The sequence below is a fragment of the Poecilia mexicana genome, unplaced genomic scaffold, assembly GCF_051168715.1.
Source record: "Poecilia mexicana isolate PSO_F unplaced genomic scaffold, ASM5116871v1 scaffold_8, whole genome shotgun sequence".
In the NCBI taxonomy this organism is placed as follows: Eukaryota; Metazoa; Chordata; class Actinopteri; order Cyprinodontiformes; family Poeciliidae; genus Poecilia; species Poecilia mexicana.
Window position 1 is genome coordinate 554,215 of NW_028263377.1, and position 21,617 is coordinate 575,831.

The 21,617-nt window shown below is 40.9% G+C and overlaps 1 protein-coding gene across 2 annotated transcripts in view; it reads left to right on the forward strand.

Annotated features, from left to right (window-relative positions):
* Window positions 1–21,617, forward strand: part of LOC106907952 (protein TANC2-like) — a 53,022-nt gene that overhangs the window by 16,229 nt on the left and 15,176 nt on the right. For both annotated transcript variants that reach the window (XR_015764038.1, XM_088007972.1), the window contains exons 6-15: window positions 484–564; window positions 4,469–4,669; window positions 4,786–4,920; window positions 5,018–5,214; window positions 5,988–6,096; window positions 17,431–17,553; window positions 17,632–17,769; window positions 17,867–17,965; window positions 18,096–18,287; window positions 18,384–18,477. Coding sequence is in view for 1 of the 2 variants with exons in the window: in XM_088007972.1 (XP_087864098.1) it covers window positions 484–564; window positions 4,469–4,669; window positions 4,786–4,920; window positions 5,018–5,214; window positions 5,988–6,096; window positions 17,431–17,553; window positions 17,632–17,769; window positions 17,867–17,965; window positions 18,096–18,287; window positions 18,384–18,477 (1,369 nt within the window). In the remaining variant the exon portion in view is untranslated. The remainder of the gene's footprint in view (window positions 1–483; window positions 565–4,468; window positions 4,670–4,785; window positions 4,921–5,017; window positions 5,215–5,987; window positions 6,097–17,430; window positions 17,554–17,631; window positions 17,770–17,866; window positions 17,966–18,095; window positions 18,288–18,383; window positions 18,478–21,617) is intronic.

A 21,617-nucleotide genomic window follows, 5' to 3' on the forward strand; every position in this document is an offset into this window, starting at 1 on the left:
GACTCTGTCTTTCTGTCATCCCTCTTAATTCTGAAGTAATTAAGAGGGAATTTGTAATTTGTGGTTAATTATGGGTAATTAACCACAAATATCAGATAAAGAGCAAAATGTGCATTTTATTAATTTTATTCTGTTTTTAACTTTTTGCAGTCATAAATAATTTTGTGCTCACATTTTTTTTTATAACGTGTGTAGTAGGAATAGTTATCTGCTTTTTCCTTCTTTGCATTCTCAATTTTTTCTTGAAGTGCTATGTTTAAAATAAATGGAGGTGTTATATTTAAAAAATCATAAATTTATTCATGTTTGAGTTTATGCATCTGCTTTATAATGTATAGAAGCTCAATAATCTTATATATCTTATTTTAAATAATATCAGAAGCAAAATTTACTGACTGCTTAGAGTCTTGCGTTAAAACCCTAAATTTTATTGCAAATAAAATACTGACTTAACATTTTTTAAAACTATTTTTAATTATTCAGGACATTGCTCAATGTCTACCTTTTCACCATATCTCACTGGACAGAAAGGAGGAAAACAACGCTATAGACCAGGACCTGGAGGTAAACTGAACACCTCCTTTTCAAGTTGTTTCACTTTGATTTGTTCATGTTTTGAAGTGAAAAAGTATTTCCCCCTTATAGATTGCCTCCGTTTTTGCTTTTTTTGTCACATTGAGTTGTTTTAAATCATTTAACAGTTTTTGATATCAGACAAAGATTACTTGAGTAAATCCAAATGCAGTTTCCAAATTTAGATTTCATATATTGAGGGACAGAATCTGTATAAAAATATTTCCTCCCATTGTTAAATAATTTTAGTTTAATTTTGATAGCCACATCCCTGTCTAAATAGGATCAGACCTGTAGAATAAACCATTAACTAGCAGTCTGACTCCATTAAAATTTTTAATCGAGGGAATTTTATGATCTGTAATTGATTAACCACAATTATTAATCACATTTTAATCACATCACATTGTGGACCTATGGAAGTGAAGTTCGTCCTGGTCGTGGAACACTGGGCCAGCTCTACACCCTCAACAGGGTCCTGGAGGGTGCATGAGAGTTCACCCAACCAGTCTACATATGTTTTGTGGACTTGGAGAAGGCGTTTGACAGTGTAGCTCGGGGAAACCTGTAGGGGGTTCTCCTGGAGTATAGGGTACCGGGCTCTTTGATATGGGCTGTCAGGTCCCTGTATGACTGGTGTCAGATTCTGGTCTGCATTGCCAGCAGTAAGTCGGGCTTGTTTCCGCTGAGAGTTGGACTCTGCCAAGGCTGCCTTATGTCACCGATTCTGCTCATTACCTTCATGGACAGAACAAGTCAAGGTGTTGAAGGGATCTGTTTTGGTGGTTTTAGGATTGCATCTCTGCTTTTTGCGGATGATGTGGTTCTACTGGCTTCATTGGGTCATGATCTACAACTTTCATTGGGATGAAGATCAGTGCCTCCAAATCTAAGGCCATGGTGTTGAGCTGGAAAAGAGTAGAGTCGGGGAAGATGTCCTGCCCCAAGTGGAATAGTTTAAGTATCTCAAGATCTTGTTCATGAATGAGGGAAAAATGGAGCGGGAGATTGACATACGGATTGGTGCAGCGTCTGCAGTGAAGCTGGCGCTGTATCGGTCTGTTGTGGTGAAGAGAGAGCTGAGTCAAAAAGCGAAAAACATTCCTACCCTCATCTATGGTCATGAGCTTTGGGTCATGACCGAAAGAACGGGGTCATGGATACAAGTGGCCAAAATGGGTTTTCTCCACAGTGTGTCTGGGCTCTCTCTTAGATATAAGGGTGAGAAGCTCGGTCATCCAGGAGGGACTCAGAGTAGAACCGCTGCTCCTTCATGTTGAGAGCATCAGGATGCCTCCTGTACGCCTCACTGGTATTCTGGGCACGTCCCACCAGGAGGAGGCCCTGGGGAAGACCCAGGACATGCTGGAGGGACTATGTTTCTCGGCTGGCCTGGGAACACCTTGGGATTCACCCCGGACGGGCTGGCCCATGTGGCTGGGGAGAGGGAAGTCTGGGCCTTCCTTTTTAGGCTGCTACCCTTGTGACCTGACCCCGGATAAGTGGGAGAAATTGGATGGATTTCAGAGTTTCCCCCAGAAAATTTGCTAAGACCGGTGGTCCACCATGTTTTTGTACTGAAAGATGTTATGTTGACAGAAAGTGTAAAAAATATCACTGGGTAATTAGATGCTACGGGAAAATATTGCCAGTGAAACACTATTTAAACCCACAACTATAGAATCTTAAAAACAACAAATCAAAATGTTAAAATGAATGTCAGTTACTTGCACTTCTGTTTAATCCAGATTAAGGCAGCAGATCCATCAGGCCCCCCAGGGCTTCAGGGGCCCCATAAATGCTAATATTTTAACACAGACCACAAATACATGAATGTAACATTTGTTTATTGAGAATATCAATGCTGCTAAATTTGACTTTAAATGGTTTCAGCATGCATAAATTCAAAGAATTTAAATTGTTTAACATTTAAATGTAAGATTTGGTAACACTTTATTTGAAAGGGGTTGAATAAGACTGACATGACACTGTCATAAACATGACATAACACCTTCATGAACATGAATAAGCCTTCATGAATATTTATGACTGTTGTCATAAAGCGTCATTCGGTAAATTATGACACTTTTAATACAAAGTTGACATTATTCAAAATGTCTTTGTTTTGACAACTTGACATTAACCAGGAAATCATTACTGTTTAAACTTTACCTTTAATAACATAAAGTTACCTAATTTTTAAAGTCCAATCAGTAATACTTTTATAACAAATTTATATCAGTAATGATTTCTTGGTTAATGTCAAGTTGTCATAACAGACATTTTGAATAATGTCAACTTTGTATTAAAAGTGTCATAATTTACCGAATGACGCTTTATGACAACAGTCATAAATATTTATGAAGACTTATTGATGTTCATGACATGTTATGTCATGTTTATGACAGTGTCATGACAGTCTTATTCAACCCCCTTCAAATAAAGTGTTACCTAAGATTTTAAGAAGCTGGCAAGTTTACTTTGTAGAAGTTCAGAGAACAATATTCATAGTCAGATTGTTTTGTTACCATAGCAACAATCTGATGCTATGAATTTAATCTTTGACATTGAGGTCTGTTTGTTCACAGGTACAAATTAGTAAACTGGAGTTATAATTTATTGCTTTTTAGGTTTGCCAGTTAAACTACTCCCCCTGTCATAGATTTCACTAAATCTAACACATAAGCAGTTAGAGGTGCTGATGTTTTTAGTAACAAAAGGGGCCCCTAAGTCAGATTCTGCTCCAGGCCTCATACAGCCTTGGACCGGCCCTGCATGATGAGTTAAATCTGCTGCACTACGCAGAGATGAGCAACAAACGGGAGATTTAATTCAATGCTGCTAATGTGGCTTTAGTAGCTATTTTATTTCATGTCTGTTGAGTTTTTAACTATTGAGGATTTGAAAGGTGGCTATACTCTTAAATATCTAAGTAAAAGGAATAACGCACAGAGACGTAGTTCTTGCTGCTAGGCCATAGACGAGCTGGAGATTTATTACACTACCACGGATACCTCGTTACAGTTTCTTCAGTCCAGTACAAGGGACACAGAAACTATTTTGGTTGGTCGAGTTTCTGGATGAGCTGTGCGCATCAACTCTGTGGGCAAAATATTTGTTATGGTTTGGTGCTTAGCGTAAGCGGAAAAATAATACTAGTAATAATAATAAAATAATATAAAATCAGCGTGATGCGTGACTGCGAGGGGAGCACGAAAGCTCACCGGGTTAAACCTACACAATGAGTGATTAGCGCTGGGTCGTTAACCACCAAGTCTGTGTTCCCGGACAAGCGGGAACACAGACCTAAACTTTACAGGGAAGACTCCTCATAACTAATCATAATTCCTCACAGGGGCTTGATGTAAATATCCATAGCGGTCAGCCTGTGTCCAGTTCGAGTGAAAGGAGGAGCGTGGGATCCGCGCTGAGGTTAACGCGCAGAGGCCAGCGGTGTGATTGATCCGGCTTTAAATGCATAAACTATAAATATATCTTCTATAAACATATATTTTAGGAATAAATCTGCTCTGATAGTGAAACGCTGGGAGCAACAGAAACACTTGCAATCCGGCTTAAAAAAAGGCTATTTTTTTTTCTTATTTTATTTAAATAAAAAAAAAAAGAAGAAAAAAGCCAGCCTGGCGGTGGCGCTAGTAAAGCATGGCGGCCGCCAGGCTTATAATACACTGGGGGGAAACTCTGCACATACTGTAGGTTGATTTGGATGACTTTTGTCTTTTTTCTTGAATAAGGAAAGAAAACTATGTTTTCGAATCATTAAGCTTATGATGATGATGTGATGATGTGTATGAAAGTCAAGAACAGAAGACGTCTGTAAAGTGGCTAATACTTTTTCCAATCACTGTATGCATCTGGGTTTTTTGTGTTTCAGCATTACTTGATGCAGCGTATCCACAGCAGCCCTGGTATCCAGAGCAATGTGTCGCTGGGCAATGGTCGCCTTGACAACACAGCACTGACCAAGATGATCAGCCACTTGAAGAGCCTAAGCAAAGGCTCTTACCTCTACCTGAAATTGACCCTTGACCTAATTGAAGGAGGTTACCTTGTTCTGAAGAGTTCTAGCTTTAAGGTGAGGATAGGGTTATTGTTACAGAATGGAAACAAATTTAATAAACTACATTTGCAAAGAAAGACGTGAGAATGCCAAACTGTGTGAAGTAGATAATCAATTGTGTTTGCTTGCAGGTGGTTCCGGTCAACCTAGCAGAAGTGTACCTGCTACAGCTTAACATGCGGTTTCCCACCCAGTCATCTTTTCAAAGAGTACTGCCTCTGCTCAATGTTACTGTGGCTTCGCTCCACCCACTGACCGATCAGCAAGTATGTACCAGCTTTTAAAGGTCATAAAAACCAAACATTGGTGCCACTTTAATCAGCGGCAGAGATAATCTAACTTCTGTATTCACTGTTTCCCAAGTTGTTTGAGGTGGTGAATGCAGGTTGCCTCAGTGGAGAAACATTCCAGTGGGGGGAGTTTACACATCGCCTAGATCAGCTCTCTTCTTTCCTGCTACAGCGGAGCGACGGCAGCAGGATGCTTAACCATGCCTCCTTCAGGGAGTGGCTAGTGTGGAGGGAGGAGGGGCAGGATGACAGGTTCCTCTGTGACCCAAGGTATCCTGAGATGCAGCTGGACCCAAAATCTTACAAAGTTTAAGTGTGCATGCACAAATTTTTTAATAAACTTACTAAATATTTGAGTTATTTGCCTTACATATAGCTGGTAAAATGACTCGTCACATTTTTGTATGAGGGACATAAAATTCACACCAGATGACTGCAACAACCTAAGCAATCCACTCATACAAAGAAACAAAGCAAGTTTGTTCAAATGGGATTATGGGTAAAAACTTGAAATTACACAGGAAAAGAATATTAAACACATTACAGATGAGTTCACAAGAATTTTCCAAGAGCCAGGCAGCACATGTAAAGAAATTCAGACTTTAAAATGGCCTCAATGTGCACTCACAGCCCAAGACTCCACCGTTGAAGAAAAAGCACACTGAAACATGTTAGCTTTCTTGCATAAAATTTGACAAGCAAATGATATATTGGGAGAATATATCACAGTCTAATGAAATGAAGGCAAAGCTGAAGTCTTTCGATCTCATTGTCTGCTCACCACCCTAAAAATTTCATGTCCAAAGTGAAGTTTGCAGACGAGATCATCGTGTGTGTGGTGTCTGACAGCATACGGTACTGGCAGACCATATGCTTTCATAATGTTAGATGGTCAGCTGTGCACCATTGTAATCACACTACAATCAGATTAGCACTTAGCTATAAGAAAAGTCAGTATTATCATATTGCTTTTTCGGTTCTGGGATGTTTTGATGAAAAGAGCGTAGCTGTTTTCTCTGCTCCATCTGTCTCTCTGCTTCTAGAAGTGGACACACCCTGCTGGCTTTCTGGTTCTGCAGACAGGAGGGAAAACTGAGCCGACAGCAGACACTGCAGCTGGGACATCATATTCTGAAGGCTCACATCTACAAGGTCTGCCTTGACTCAGAAAGAAATCTTTTTATTTTATTCTTTCACCTAAACCTGATTATTACTCTTCAGAACCTGATTATGGCTAAATTTCTGTTTCTTTACCTTATTTTCTTTTACCCTGAACCCAGTTTTTGTTGTTCTTTTGTCACACTACTGTGACTACTACTACTTGGGTTACTACAACTTTGAAATTAAGTATGTTAAGTAAAACTACACACTGAGAATGGTGGTTGATTTTTGCTGAGTAATGACACATTTTATCGTAGATTCTATGCAGGCACTAAAACGACATCCTCTTAAGATTCTGAAAGCTTCTGGTGACTTGTCATAGCGCAACAATATTAGAGAACCTACGTATTAAGCTCTTTTATTTAAATCTATATGAAGGAGATTAACCTTTACATGTAGGCTATCTTCTGGATTGTTGTGGGGAAGACTTTTAAAGTACGCTAACTTTAGTACTCCGATTACAGATCTTTAAGAAGTCTGACCTGCCAATTCTGGTTTTGGCCGATACCAATTTTTTTCGTTTGTAATTCTGCTAACTATATAATGACAGTCGCCTCGTTGGCAACAGCAGGGTGACTATTGTTGACCTCTCTTTTGGCAGATAAAGAGATTTTTAGATCTTTGCTGAGGTAAATATGATTGGTGGATTGGTGGTCGATCAAAAATTAAGAAAAACGGCGCCGATAAATTGGCTGGCCTCTGAAACGGTGCACCAATCCATACCTCTTAATTTTATTGTTGAGGATTGCCATGTAATTCATTTCTGAAGGAAAAATGGTGACCCTAGTCTCTAGAAATAGACCCAACACACACTTGAGTTGTTAAAAAAGTAACTTCAGACTTGACACGGACTAGTGATCCAAAAACTAGAGGCATTCCTAAGACTCAAGCTTACAGATTACAGTGCCTTAGTCAGCACTGTAATCAAAACATTTGTTTGATCTCATGAAGTGAGATACTCCACATATAAACAATTTTCTTAAAAAAACATTTAGGCTATTTGACTTGAAATTTGGCAAAGTCAAACCAAACGTCAAGGGACTGATAACCCTCTGAAACAAGCACATTCATACAATTTTTGAATGTGGTTGGGGTGTATGTTATGAAATGGGTTGTATTTTAGGAGCTCTTGATGTTTAGCCCATATTGACATTCAACTGCTGTCATATGCCTATCTTGATGTGTATGTCAGCATAATAAAATACCCGTTATACATTACCAGTTTGGGTTTAGGCATGTGGAATTTCCATTGTTTCACTGAACTTTAAGGGCGTCATTTTTTTAAGTGTAATGTCACCATTAACATATCTAAGTTTCATTTTAAGTATTTAAAATGAAATGTCAGTACTTTACAAGTTCAAATGATAACTAGCCAAATTACTGAGAAAGTAGGTCATGATAATCCATGAAGTTGATAATCCATGTGGAAGAGAGTGCTCTGGTCAGATGGGGCCAAAACTGAGATTTTGGGTAGGGGGCAGAAAACTAACACAGCACATTACCGTGCACACCTCATCCCCACCATGGAACAAGATGGTGCGAGCATCATGCTGTTGGTGTTTTTTCAGCAAGAGAAGGAATTCTGCACCAAAACAGTACTTTAATCCAGTGTTTTTCAACCACTGTGCCGCGGCACACTAGTGTGCCGTGAGTGATCGTCAGATGTGCCGTGGAAATTATCCAATTTCACCTACCTTACTTTCAAGCTGCTACTTTTTTCTTACACTTTAAACATGCTGCTTTTCTGTGGATTTTTCTTCAACCACCAGGGGGCTCTTTAGCAGGAAGTGAATCATTGGAAGTCAAAATTGGAAATCAAAGAAAAACGCGCTAATTTTCATTTAGAACAAGCACATGCTAGCAGCAGTCACGACGGAGAAATGTTTTTAAACTCATATGATGCAGCTTCCAAGTTGAGGAGTATCAATCTGGCTGTACAGGAGGGAAATAAAGCCGCGGCACGTAAACTCGGCGTGAACAAAACGGATTTGGAGACGGAGAACTGCGTCATATCCAGCAGTTATTAGGACGCAGCCCTCTGCTGCCCTCTGTTGGGTCCTTATGGGAAACCGAGAGCGGCAGAATTAACAGCGGCCTGTAGCCCGGTGCGGCTGATATATGCAAGTTTCCGGGGGGGTTCAAAAAATGTGAAGGTACGGTTTATAGTATGGTGCGCTTATAGTCCGGAAAATATGGTCATTGGTCTTAAAAGATTTTCTTACCACTAGATGACAGTAGGTACAGAACATTTTACGTTAAAACAAGAGAATTAGTGATGCATGAATGTTACTACAGTCATGCATCACACACCACAGTGTTGTGGCACTGTTCAGGTGTATTTTTGAAGTGGACATGTTAAATGCAATTTGAAATAAGAAATGTAAAATATGATAAAATAAGTTTTTGTATTTGATTCCTATTCAAGACACTTTGACAAGAATCACTCTATATATATATTTTATATAGCATTTCAAGGATCACTGATGCTGAGTTGTATATCAGCTCATTGGTTTCTGTTATGGTGTTGGTAGGGATCGTTCTCAATGCTGCATTCACATCTTCAATGAGACTTTCTGATGGTACTTCATTCAGCCGTTGTAATTGGCATCGGGGTTGTCTGGTGTTCATTCGGGCCACAATTCTTTCTCTCAGGTCAGTTGCTGTCTCGTTCAGCTTTGATAGTTCGTTCATTACTGGGGCTGCATACCCAGTCTCGGGGTGGGGAGTTGTAGTTAACTCCCCCCTGACCTTACGTCCGGGCTCCTCCCTCTTGCCGTAGCATTTGTGTTGTTCCTCGTCAATCTCAAGTTGTGATAGCAGTTGCCGTTTGCGGATGTTGTGTGTCTAAAGCAGTGGCCAGCCTAGATTAAATAGTTTATTCAAGACTCACAATTTAAAAAACTGGAAACAGGTCTGAGTGTTGTGAGTAGTCCTTACAAATGCCCATTTTAAAAGTTTCCAAACTACAACAAGAGTTTGTCCTAAACACCCAAGATCACTTCAGATACTTATAACAAAAAGATTAAACATAAGCAGTCATCACTAAAAATTTCAAAATGCTAATTGAAACCTACAAGGGTAAAAAGACACTGAACAGTATCCTTACTCTAACTACCACACTGGATATTAAAACAAAATGGTAAAAGGAACTGGGAATTATACTAACAGAAGACAATAGGCTGAATATTTGGAAGATCCAACTTATAAGATCCTTCTCTATGTCATTATGGGTCTAATGTTTTTTGCCCACATGCAGAAACACTCACAGAGAGATGGAAGTAAAAGATATTTATTGCAAAATCAAACAAAGAAACACGGCTAGGGGGTCAGCAGGTCGGAGTCCGGGTGCGTCTGCACACAAGGGAAGAGAGAGGTTAATGGTTTCACAGGGGATGAGAAGGGAGTCAATGAATGGTCGTGAGCTCTGTTCTTATTTGAAAAGAAAGTGGAGGATGATGGGCGGAGGAACGTGGTTCCAGATGTGGGGGAAAGCTGTTGTTGGCTGGTTGGAGATTAACCCGACGTTGGAGGGTGGGTAGGTCAAAAAAACAAGATGTCTCTAGATTAAACACTGGCAAACACTCTGGCAAGGAAGTGTTGGCTGTTTGCTGCTTATATACTCCTCTGGATAATTCCCCTCAGGTGTGGATAGTTGAGCCTGCAGGCACGCCCTCTCCAGCAGAGTGATCCCAATGGCTCCCTCTGGTGGACTGCTGAAGAACTGAAAAGGAAGCCAAACTAATCCCCACATTCTGGAACCCAACACTCTAGAACACTGCTGGAAGAAAATAATTTGATTTTTTCTAACACCCAAAATTATATATTTATTTCTTGGTCTTTTGGGAATTGCTGTATTTAAAAATTACTTACTTGTTTAAAATTATTCTGGTGGCTAGTAAAAAGGTAAGTGCCAGGAAATGGTATCAATCTGACCCTCCTAATACTAAGTAGCAGATACAGACTGTAAACTCAGTATTTGAAACTGAGATTTAAACGAAAAGACTAAGAACGCAGGAAGAACAATGCCAGGACAAATGGGGAAAATGGGCAAACTTCACATCAATGTTACAGGTCTAATTTTGGATATATAGAGTCTCCTTGTCCATCCATCCATCCATCCATCCATTTTCTTCCACTTATCCGGGGTGGGATCGCGGGGGCAGCAGCTTCAGAAGGGAGGCCTACCTCATGACCATAGATAAGGGTGGGAATGTAGATCGACCGGTAAATCGAGAGCTTCGCTTTTTGACTCAGCTCTCTCTTCACCACGACGGACCGGACTGGTACAGCGCCCGTTTCACGGTGGACGTTGCCCCAATCCGCCTGTCAATCTCCTGCTCCATTCTTCCCCCATTTGTGAACAAGATCCCCAGATACTTTAACTCCTCCACTTGAGGCAGGGCGACCCCCCTGACCCAGAAAAGGCACTCTACCCTTTTCTGGCTCAAGACCATGGCCTCGGATTTGGAGGCACTGAGTCTCATCCCGCCTGCTTCACACTCGGCCGCGAACCGTTCCACTGAGAGCTGCAGATCACGATTCGATGAAGCCAACAGGACCACATCATCCACGAAAAGCAGAGATGCGATCCTAAGGCCACCAAAACGGACCAACTCAACACCTTGGCTGCTCCTAGGAATTCTGTCCATGAAAGTAATTAACAGAATTGGTGACAAAGGGCGGAGTCAAACTCTCACTGGAAACGAGCCCGACTTACTGCCGGCAATGCGGACCAGACTCTGATACCGGTCATACAGGGTATCAGAGTAGGGTACCCTGTACCCCATACTCCCGGAGAACCCCCCACATGGTCCCCCTAGGGACACGGTCAAACGCCTTCTCCAAGTCCACAAAACACATGTAGACTGGTTGGGCAAACTCCCATGCACCCTACAGGACCCTGTTGAGGGTGTAGAGCTGGTCCAGTGTTCCACGACCAGGACAAAAACCACACTACTCTTCCTGAATCCAAGGTTCGGCTATCCAACGGACCCTCCTCTCCAGGACCCCTGAATAGACCTTACCAGGGAGGCTTAAAAGTCTGTAATTGGAGCACACCCTCCGGTCCCCCTTTTTGAACAGGGGGACACCACCCCAGTCTGCCAATCCAGGGGAACTGCCCCGATGTCTATGCGATATTGCACGTGAGCCAACACAACCCTACAACATCCAGAGCCTTAAGGAACTCCGGCCGGATTTCATCCACCCCCGGGACCCTGCCACCGAGGAGCTTCTTAACCATCTTGGCGATCTTGTCCCCAGAGATTGGAGAGCCCGACTCACAGTCCCCAGGCTCAGCTTCCTCAAGTGAAGGCATGTTGGTGGGATTGAGGAGGTCTTCGAAGTATTCCGCCCAACGGCCCACAACGTCCTGAGTTGAAGTCAGCAGCACACCATCCCCACTATAAACAGTGTTGTTGCTGTACTGCTTCCCCCTCCTAAGACGCCGGATGGTGGACCAGAATCGCCTCGAAGCCGTACGGAAGTCTTTCTCCATGGCCTCTCCAAACTCCTCCCACGCCCGAGTTTTTGCCTCAGCAACCACTCGAGCTGCATGCCGCTTTGCCCGCCGGTACCCATCAGCTGCTTCTGGAGTCCCACAGGCCAAAAAGGCCCGATAGGACTCCTTCTTCAGCTTGACAGCATTCCTCACCGAAGGTGTCCACCAACGGGTTCGAGGGTTGCCGCTGCGACAGGTACCAACAACTTTGTGGCCGCAGCTCCGATAAACCGCCTCGGCAATGGAGGCACGGAACACGGTCCACTCAGACTCAATGTCCCCCACTGCCATTCAGCCCGTAAGCACAGACAACAGTCAGAACCCGTCTGCCCACCCGTAGGTGGAGGGAGGGTACCCTCTCGTTCACCGGGTGAACCCCAACGTACAGGCGCCAAGATGGGGGGCAACAAGTATGCCCACTCCAGCCCAGCGCCTCTCACCGTGAGCAACTCCAGAGTGGAAGTACGTCCAGCCCCTCTCAAGGAGACTTGTTCCAGAACCAGAGCCATGCGTTGAGGTGAGGCCGACTATTTCTAGCCAGAACCTCTCGGCCTCGCACACCAGCTCAGACTCCTTCCCCACCAGAGAGGTGACGTTCCACGTCCCAAGAGCCAGCTTCTGCAGCCGAGGATCAGACCGCCAGGGTCCCCTCCCTCGGCTGCCGCCCGTAACACATTGCACCCGACCCCTTTGGCCTCTCCAACAGGTGGTGAGCCGTTGGAAGGGGGACCCACGTCTCCTCTTCAGGCTAAGCCCGGCCAGGCTCCATGGGTAAAAGTCCAGCCAGCAGGCGCTCGCTATCGTGCCCCACCTCCAGGCCTGGCTCCAGAGTGAGGCCCCGGTGACCCGCATCCGGGTGAGGGAATGCCAGATCCAAAATTCGTCTCCATCATAAGCGGTCTTCAGGCTGCGCTTTGTCTGGTTCCTCACCTAGGACCTGTCAAAGTGACCCTACCAGGTCTCTTTGTGTTTTGTGCTATTTAAGAGTCTCCCCATAGTATGCAAATTGTTTGTTTTAGGTTGTTTTAGTTTTTTTGTTTTTTACAGCTCTTGTGTATTGCTTTGTCTTTTTTCTTGATTGTACTCTACAAATAGCAATTAAAAAAACAAAAATAAAAAAAAAAGCCCCAGGCAATGTAACTTGGCTGATGATCAAGTTACCGTATTTTCCAGACTATAAGGTGCACCGGATTATAAAGCACACTCTCAATTATGGCGTTCATTTCTGTATTTAACCCATTACATAAAGCGCTCCGGATTATAAGACGCATGCTAAAACATACAGTCAACCAAAAAAAAAAAAAAGGTAACGGAAACAAAACGGTAAGTTTAGTTGAACTTTATCCAACTATGCAACAATACACTCAAGTCATTTTTTCTTCTTCTTCCACAAATCCATCAAAGTCCTCCTCTTCTGTATCTGAATTGATCAGCTGGGCAATTTCGCCATCAAACATGCCAGGTTCCCTCTCATCATTGTCGGAGTTAGACTCGTTGCCAGGTGGCTGTTCAGCAATGATGCCGGCTTTTGCGAAAGCTCAGACAACAGTTAAGGCAGATACATTAGCCCAGGGGTCCACAATAAATTTACAAATGGTGGCGTAACTCGCCCGGCGCTGCCTCCCCGTCTTAGTAAACCTGTGTTTACACATGTGTTCTGTCATCCATCGCTCCCACGCCACTCACAACTTCTGTTTGAATGTCCTGTTTACACCAATGTCCAGCGGTTGGAGTTCTTTTGTTAATCCTCCCGGAATGACGGCAAGCTCCGAATTAGTTTGCTTCACTTCCTTTTTCACAGTAGCAGTGAGATGGGTGCGCATGGAGTCGCAGATGAACAGGGACGGTGATGCGTGGAAAAACCCATTTGGTTTTTACCGGAGGCGTATGCTGCAGAACTCGGACAACAATTCTCTGATTGGTTTATCGCTGCTGGCGTACGTACTGTACACTTTGTCTCTGTGTCACGGACAGATTTTGGAATTCAGTGCACACAAAAGGCGCACTGCTGATTTTTGAGAAAATTTAAGGCTTTTAGGTGCGCCTTATAGTCAGGAAAATATGGTATATAGCATCGCATCTGTTGAAAGCAATGCTGGAGTGTTTTTTAATCTAGGTGATGTATTTTCCATTGCCATAAAGATGAAAATAAAATACAGAATAAACCTTGAACACTTAAAAAAATCCTGAGGAATTGTATTTACACGGGACGAATGTGCTAAAATTCAAATGAGTTGTTTGAAAATTAAAGTCTGGAAAAGTTTGGAATTATGAAGTTGAATATCCCAGCTATGAGTGTATATATCAGTGTTGTGTTCAAGACCACCTAACCCGAGACCAAGACAAGACCAAGACTTTTAGGGTCCGAGACCAAGTCAAGACCAAGACCGAGGAAAGTCGAGACCGAGTCAAGACCAAGACCAGCTACAGTGATTCTTGAGAATAGGGACAAAATGGGTTTTAATTTTCCCATATTTTTTTTTTATTATTTCTCAACCTTATGTATGCAAATATGACAAATAATGTTTAGAAAATATGAAGATGCTAAGGTACAGGCTCCCAGTTGCGAATTTTTTAAAAAAAATTACATTTTTAATCGACCTGACCCAAAACTTTGTCATCACCATCTGACAAAAATAAATCTAAAATGATTTTTAAAATACTCTATTAGTGATATTTTTACTCAATTTACAGACAAATGCTTCTCAAGAAATAAAATAAATATTATTTAAAACAAAAAACAAGAAAAAGTCCATCTGACGGAGTTGACACAGAACTGAAGGTGGTGACAAACTAGTGAGTAAAATGAAAAACTTGGTACATGTGAAGTAATGCAATTCATGTAAAATACATTAAAATGAATTAGTTGCACAATTAAGTGAGATTTGACAACAATTTCACTGAAAGAGTCAGTAAAACTCTGACGGAGTTGACATCTGACGGAGTTGACGAAATGCCAAACTACCTCAATTTATATGATGTTACTCTGAAGGAGGCCATATTGTAGCTCGTCAGGTCCATGAAATCTTTACATTAAACCAAAATTAAGCTTTTATTTCGCAAAATTTCATCAAAGTTTTGTAAACTGTCAGTTATGGAGTTGACACATCATGGTTGTGACAAACAACTTAGGAATAAAACAGAAGAAAAAACTAAAGAATAACTTAAGCTAACCGGAGCTAACTAGCCCTCCTAGCAAAGGAAGAGAAAAGACAACGTCATGGGGTCCTCAGAAGTTCTGGTGCCCCCCAATAATGCCTGATTTTTTTACATTCTTTTCATTTCTGACGGTGTTGACAAAAACTAAGGACAAATTTCAACGGAGTTGGAAAATATCTAAAAATTATTTTTAATTCAATTTATCGATACTTTTATAATTATTTATATGACTACTTATACTTAATTGTCATAATATATAATTTTAGTATTTCTTTAATTGTTTTAAAGTATAAGAATGTGTTGAGTTCTGCTCCTGGACAAGGGCTTTTACAGGCATCATCCACCGACTACAATGTTTAAAATAAAAAAATATTCAGCAAAAAAAAAGAAAAAATATACATTGTTGTGCTCACATGACCCAGGTTAGTTTAGTTAGATATTTGAAAAAAATATATTTTGTGTATATTTTATTCAAATTTCATGCTTTATCCATAGGACCTGTTTTGTCCCTATTCTCAAGAATCACTGGACACAATAAAATGTAAAATGTGATTGAAATTGCTTCTCACAATAATCTGAAAGATCCATATTCCCATAAAAACACCTAGATATTAAATACTTAATACATTTTACCAATATTAAATATTCCATTTCTGTGCTACAATGTGTGATGGTCTCGTGCCATCCCTAAAAACATAACACCCTGGACATTTGCCCATATTGCTCATATAAGAAACCACCACTGTTGCACCATTAAACATAGCAATTGAGGCAATGCCCTCATGGTAAATAACGCACAACTACGAACACTGACCAAGGAGCAACAAGCAAGAAGTAACCAAACAGAAAGCGCTCATCGTGACTGTTTTCACTCTCTATCCCAGTACATGAAGCCAGGTAGTCTGACACCATGGCAGACATTACAGCTGCCACTTTGAACAAAAACAATCAAAGAGCAATGTGCATGCTCTGCGTGCTCTTTCGTTCTTGTGTTTTAGTTATTTAATTTAAATATCAACGTACATAATTAAATTAAATAATAATGCAGAGTAGACAGAGCATTACAAGAACAAAGAACAGGTGTTCTGTCAGGTCAGATCGTCATATGCTTAGCACAAACTCACGGAGTTCTGTCAGATCAGCATACGTTGTCAGATAGTCGTACGCTTAGCTCAGACATGCATACGCTGTCATTACCATATGATTTTATTTAAAAAGCAACATAGAATCATGACGTAGATCATTATTAACAGTTATTAACAGTTGTATGGCATCCAGCTGCAGCCAGACCTGCTTTAAACACACTTTGAAACCATGACAATGCATGTGTATCCATCTAGTTATCATATTATGTCATATTATAAACAATTTAATGACTTATTTTCGTCATAACTTGTTGCGTATACTGACAACTCCACTGACGGTCGGACTTAATACGCATGCGCTGGCATGGTACTCACTGCATGTATGCTATCCTGACAGCGTATGGTAATCTGATAGAACACCGGCAATATCTGTCAGACACGTCATTACCATAAGATTTCATTTAATCAACAACACAGAATCATGACGTAGATCGTCATACACTTTGTTATTAACAGTTGTATGGCATCCTGACTTAGCGGTTAAGTGAGTTTTACATGGGCGTGTGTTGTAGCTGACTCCAGCAGCAGCCAGACCTGCTTTAAATACACTTTGAAACCATGACAACACATGTATATTTATATAGTTATCGTTGAAAACAATTTAATGACTTATTTTCGTCATACGTTGCTGCGTATGGTGAACTGACAACTCCTCTGACGGTCGGACTTCTTAATGCGCATGCACAGGCATGGTACTCACTGCATGTATGCTATCCTGACAGCGTATGGCTATCTGATAGAACAACGGCTCTCAGCGACACTCCAGTCCTATCTAATAAGTACAGAGACGAGCAGATGAATCGACTGTTCCTGAATGTCGCATCACTATATTGCAGACTTTTGGACACAGCGCTGTTGTCCCATATATGCGACAAGTCAGTCAACGTCTCCGCACAATAATTCAGCGCAGTGAGTGACAACTTTTTTTCATCACAATGCTTATGTGTGTCTATACAGCTAGCTTTGCTAACATCACGTCAATGGATCTTACCTTGTTTGAGCTACTTTTCTAAGTGACGAAAAAAGTTAGACGTTGTCTCCACCGTCTGTGAAAGCGAAGCGATGTTGAGTTAACTGTGGTCATCGGATTTCTTATGATTTTTGCAGCAATATTCCATTACTGACAATTAGACAAACATTTTCTGCTGCTGAGAGAAAACCACTGCACATGTCTCAGAGCGCCGCGTGCGAGTGAAAGTTGGAGAGGGTAGCGGGAGGGGGAGGAACACGTAGTTGCTTGGATTTTAATCGGTGCGTTTTGCATCCACTGAAAACAAAGATGTTAACAAATAAACTAGACAGTATGCTGTACGTTTAGTGATATTTTCACAGTTGTGGTCTTGACTGGTCTTGAAATAAAATGCCGAGTCCTCAGAGCCCGAGACCGAGACAAGACCGAGACCATCAAAAAATGGTCTTAAGACCGGTATCGAGACCAAGACCAATTTCGAGTACCACAACACTGGTATATATATATAATATGTGTGTATGTGTGTGTGTGTGTGTCCCACTCTCTTCCAGGGCTTGAGTAAAAAACGTGGAGTTTCCTCCTCCATTCTTCAGGGGCTGTGGATGTCATATAGCACAGGAAGTCTTTGCCCTGTTCTTTCATCGCTGCGCAACCTCTATACCCCCAATATCAAGGTAGCATAAAACACCCACACCAGCTTTTTTGTGCTTGTGGTGATAGTACATGGACACTTTTTCTCTGTGTCCATTCAGGTGAGCAGGCTCCTGATAATGGGTGGAGCCAATGTGGATTACCGAACTGAAGTCCTTAATGGTGCCCCTTTATTGTGTGTCCATGCTCACCTAGGCCACAAGGATGCCGTAGCACTGCTGCTTGACCACAGAGCCCAAGTGATTGTTTTTCTTCTTTTGGTTATGTCTACCTGAGATTATGGTGATGAACTGAAAGACTTTAACCAAACAGGAGGCCTGTGTATTTTATTTTTAGGTGGATGCTCAGTCACATGATGGTTTAACAGCTCTGGGATTTGCTGCTGCAGCTGGTCACTTGGACATTGTCACCTTGCTGAGTCACCACAAAGCCAAGGTAGCTAAATTTCTAATTGAATAAAAAATAAGCAAAAGAAAAAAATTGATTTCGACAAAAACCTATTTTGTAAAACAGAACCGAACATAAGACTGCTCCAAATATGGTCTCTGCCTTCCTATACACTTAGATTGGCCATGTGGACAGCTCAGGCCAGTGTGTGCTCGTTCTGGCAGCCCAGCACGGTCACCTTGAGGTGCTGCGCTTCCTGCTGAAGAGCCCCGACTGGAGCTGCACTTCCTGCTGTAACAAGAGGGGGACGAGCAGGAGCCAGGCTGTGCAACAGGCTCTGATTGCAGCAGCCAGCATGGGGCATGCGGAAGTGAGAAACTCAGGATAAGAGCATGTGACTTTGTACATATACTGTAGGTTAGTATCATGAATAATGTATAACATAATAATATTGTGTTTTATGTAGATGGTGTCATACCTCCTGGATCTTCCAGAAGAAGATGAGGAAGAGGAGCAGAGACCTGAGATTAACATATATGACTGTCTGTGGGGGGAGACAGGTATGATTCATAATAAATGTCATAAATTTAAGCAAAACACAGGTTCTGAGGAAAGCAGAGGGCTCTGGAAAAATGTTCATGCATTTAATGTGTTATTGTAACACATTTTAATACATTACAGTTAGGCCTGTCACGATAACAAATTTTGCCGAGCGATTAATTGTCTAAAAAATTATTGTGATAAACGATAATATTGTTTCAAGACCTTTTTAATGGAAATGACATAACAATGCATGCAATTTCCTGCCATAGATAGACGCACTCTATTTTCAAAAGAACACAACACTGGAACTGATAAACAACCAAAAATAAAAATAAAATGGATTCTCAGTCTCCATTACAAAAAACGTACTTGAGTAAAAACTAAACAACATCAAACCAAAGTGGAACTAAATACTGCATTCAACCTAAAGAGTGCAGATTATAAAGTCTGTATACTATATTGCCCTTCAGTAATCACTAGATTTAAATAGAGAAGATGGGCACATCCGACTACCTAATGCAGTAGTTCATACTACACGATTTTTTGCCCCCATTTTCCTCTGATGACAATCTTAGAACATTGGTCGCTGGTGATTTCGTAACCGATCAGCCTGCAGTGTGTGGTGTGTTGGGAGCTTAACGCTGAATGTGACAGGAAGCCAATCAGAAAGCCGGATTCTCTTCCTGCTTTCTGAGGGGAAATTACGGAGGGGAATCCCAAACAGCTGACACGGTGGAAAACAACATTAATATTTATTCAACATTTTGTGCAAAGAACATAGAAATGACAAAGAGAGGAGTTGGAGCCAAATTGCTACTGCAGTTGATAAACCCGGTAAGTTTTCAGCTGTTCTTCGTTAACGTGACATAAATAGGTTATAATGATTTTCACTCATTCAGAACTTTACGCTGACTCTCCACATGCATCACAGGTAGATTCTAGTAAAGCATTGATTAATGCCTGGTTTTAAAACCAGGCACCGGGCGGGGCAGGGGGTGGTTTAACATTAAATACACCCTTCTCAACAGGCGAGGGAGCACTTCCTCTGTCTATAATCACATATTTCAATGACTTGAAACCATTCCTCCCTCCCTGGCACCTCAAGGCCCGGGCCCCCATCCGGCCCGGTTTGGGGGGCAGTAGCCCCCCAACCCCCCCGTAGCTCCGCGCCTGTGTCAGATGACGGAAAAAGTTGAAGTATCGTTTCTGCTTCAGCATGGAGTATCAGTTTAAGCAGAGAGGTAATGAAATACAACAGACACTGACAGGCCTCTGCGTCTGCCTTTCTCTGAAGAACTACTGAGCGGGAGGAGACAGCCAGGTGAGGAAAAACTGTTCTTATCTATCGATTCGGTATTTTTATCATACAGACATTAGGCTGTTGTTGATATGCTATTAGCTAGCTGCTAGCTAACGACTTTGCTAGCAAAGCAAGATAACTAAAAAGCTTCTTCCTGTATCGTTAATGATATCAGTCATTCTTCAGTGTCGCTTATGCAATACGGGGCACATCTCCTGTCCAAAACCGATCATCTCCATTATGGACATATGTCTTCTAATTTCCTTTGCTGCATAATGTACATTGCATTTATTCTAGCGTTAGGTAAATGCACCTTGAAGGAGAATAGCACTTAAATAAAAGTCCAACAAGGACATTCATTTAGAATTAAAAATAACTCACTCTGAACTACCATGATAGATAAAAGTGTGTCATTAATGAAGGGGAAAAAAACTCAATCCAGACTTTAAGTAAGTGTAGGGTAAGTTAATTTATTTTCCCCAATTATTCAATGAAAAAAGAAACTAACCTCAGTAAAATAAAATTGTAATCAAAACTTTTGGAAATGTAATGATTCTTTTTAAAAAAAAAAACAAAAAAAAACAAACAAAAAAAACGTTTTAACTTTTTGGTAAAACTTTATGGGGTGTGCATAAGACTGACTTGACACTGTCATAAATATGACATAACACCTGTCATGAACATGAACTAGTCTTTATGAATGTCTATGACTGTTGTCATGAAGTGACATTCGGTAAATAATGACACTTTTAATGCAAAGTTGCTCTAAATGTTGCATTGAAAGTCCATTAAAAAATGCCAACTTTGTATTAAGTTGACATTTTTAAAAGTGCATTAAGTGTCATTTTTACTGAATGACACTTCATGACAACTGTCATAAACATTTATAAAGACTCGTTCATGTTCATGACATGTGTGTCATGTTTATGACAGTGTCAAGTCAGTCTTATGCACACCCCTTTAAATAAGGTGTTACCAACTTTTTTAAAAATTAAATAACTTTTTTTTTCTCATGAACTTAAGTTATTTGCCAAACATAAACTTTTATTTACATACATCAGAAATCTTTTGTTGCAATTTTAGGCCCCACCCACGACGTTATGTGAGAATCACAAGCAAAACTTTGAGTCACAAACAAAAACTTAGAATAGCAAGAAAATATTTCTGACATGAGCAAATAAGTTTGTTTTGCAAATAATTTTTTCACTTCATGATACAAAAATGTGTGATTTTAATTTTTAAAAAAGTTTTTTAAGCAAAACTCAGTAGGCTTTTCTCATGGTGACATGCATTAACAATTGTTTTTTTCCTTTTTTCTGCAGTTCCACGTTAAAGTTTGATGCAGCTCTGCTTTCCTGAATGGACCATCTTCATCTCCACTGCAGCAAACAGGCAGCTCTGTTTATAGATTACAGTACACTAAAAGGTTGCATTGTGCCCTTGTTTATATTTTTAATAATGTAATTCTGTAAAGACAAAATATGTCTGGTGGTCTAGCTCTGATTTACATATCTTGCTAAATTGCAGGTTTGAATATTGCAATACTTTCCTATAACAAAATAGACCTGCAGAAAGAAATTACTAATAAAATATCTTACATATGCATAGTTGTATGATCTATATAGAGATTTTCCTTAGCTTTGATTGTATATTTCACAATTTTGTAATTTATCATTGTTTATTAAACTCTGAAAGCTGATAGGCTTTGTTAATATTCTGTCCTATATGCGGTTAGATGTGCCCTTTTTACTTTTGAGTGCCTGCCCCTTTAGTGGTCTCTGCACGGCCCTGACAGAACCTCTGAAGAAGCCTCTGACTGAACAACTTGTGTTCCTGTATAAGAGTCTCTTGAGGAGA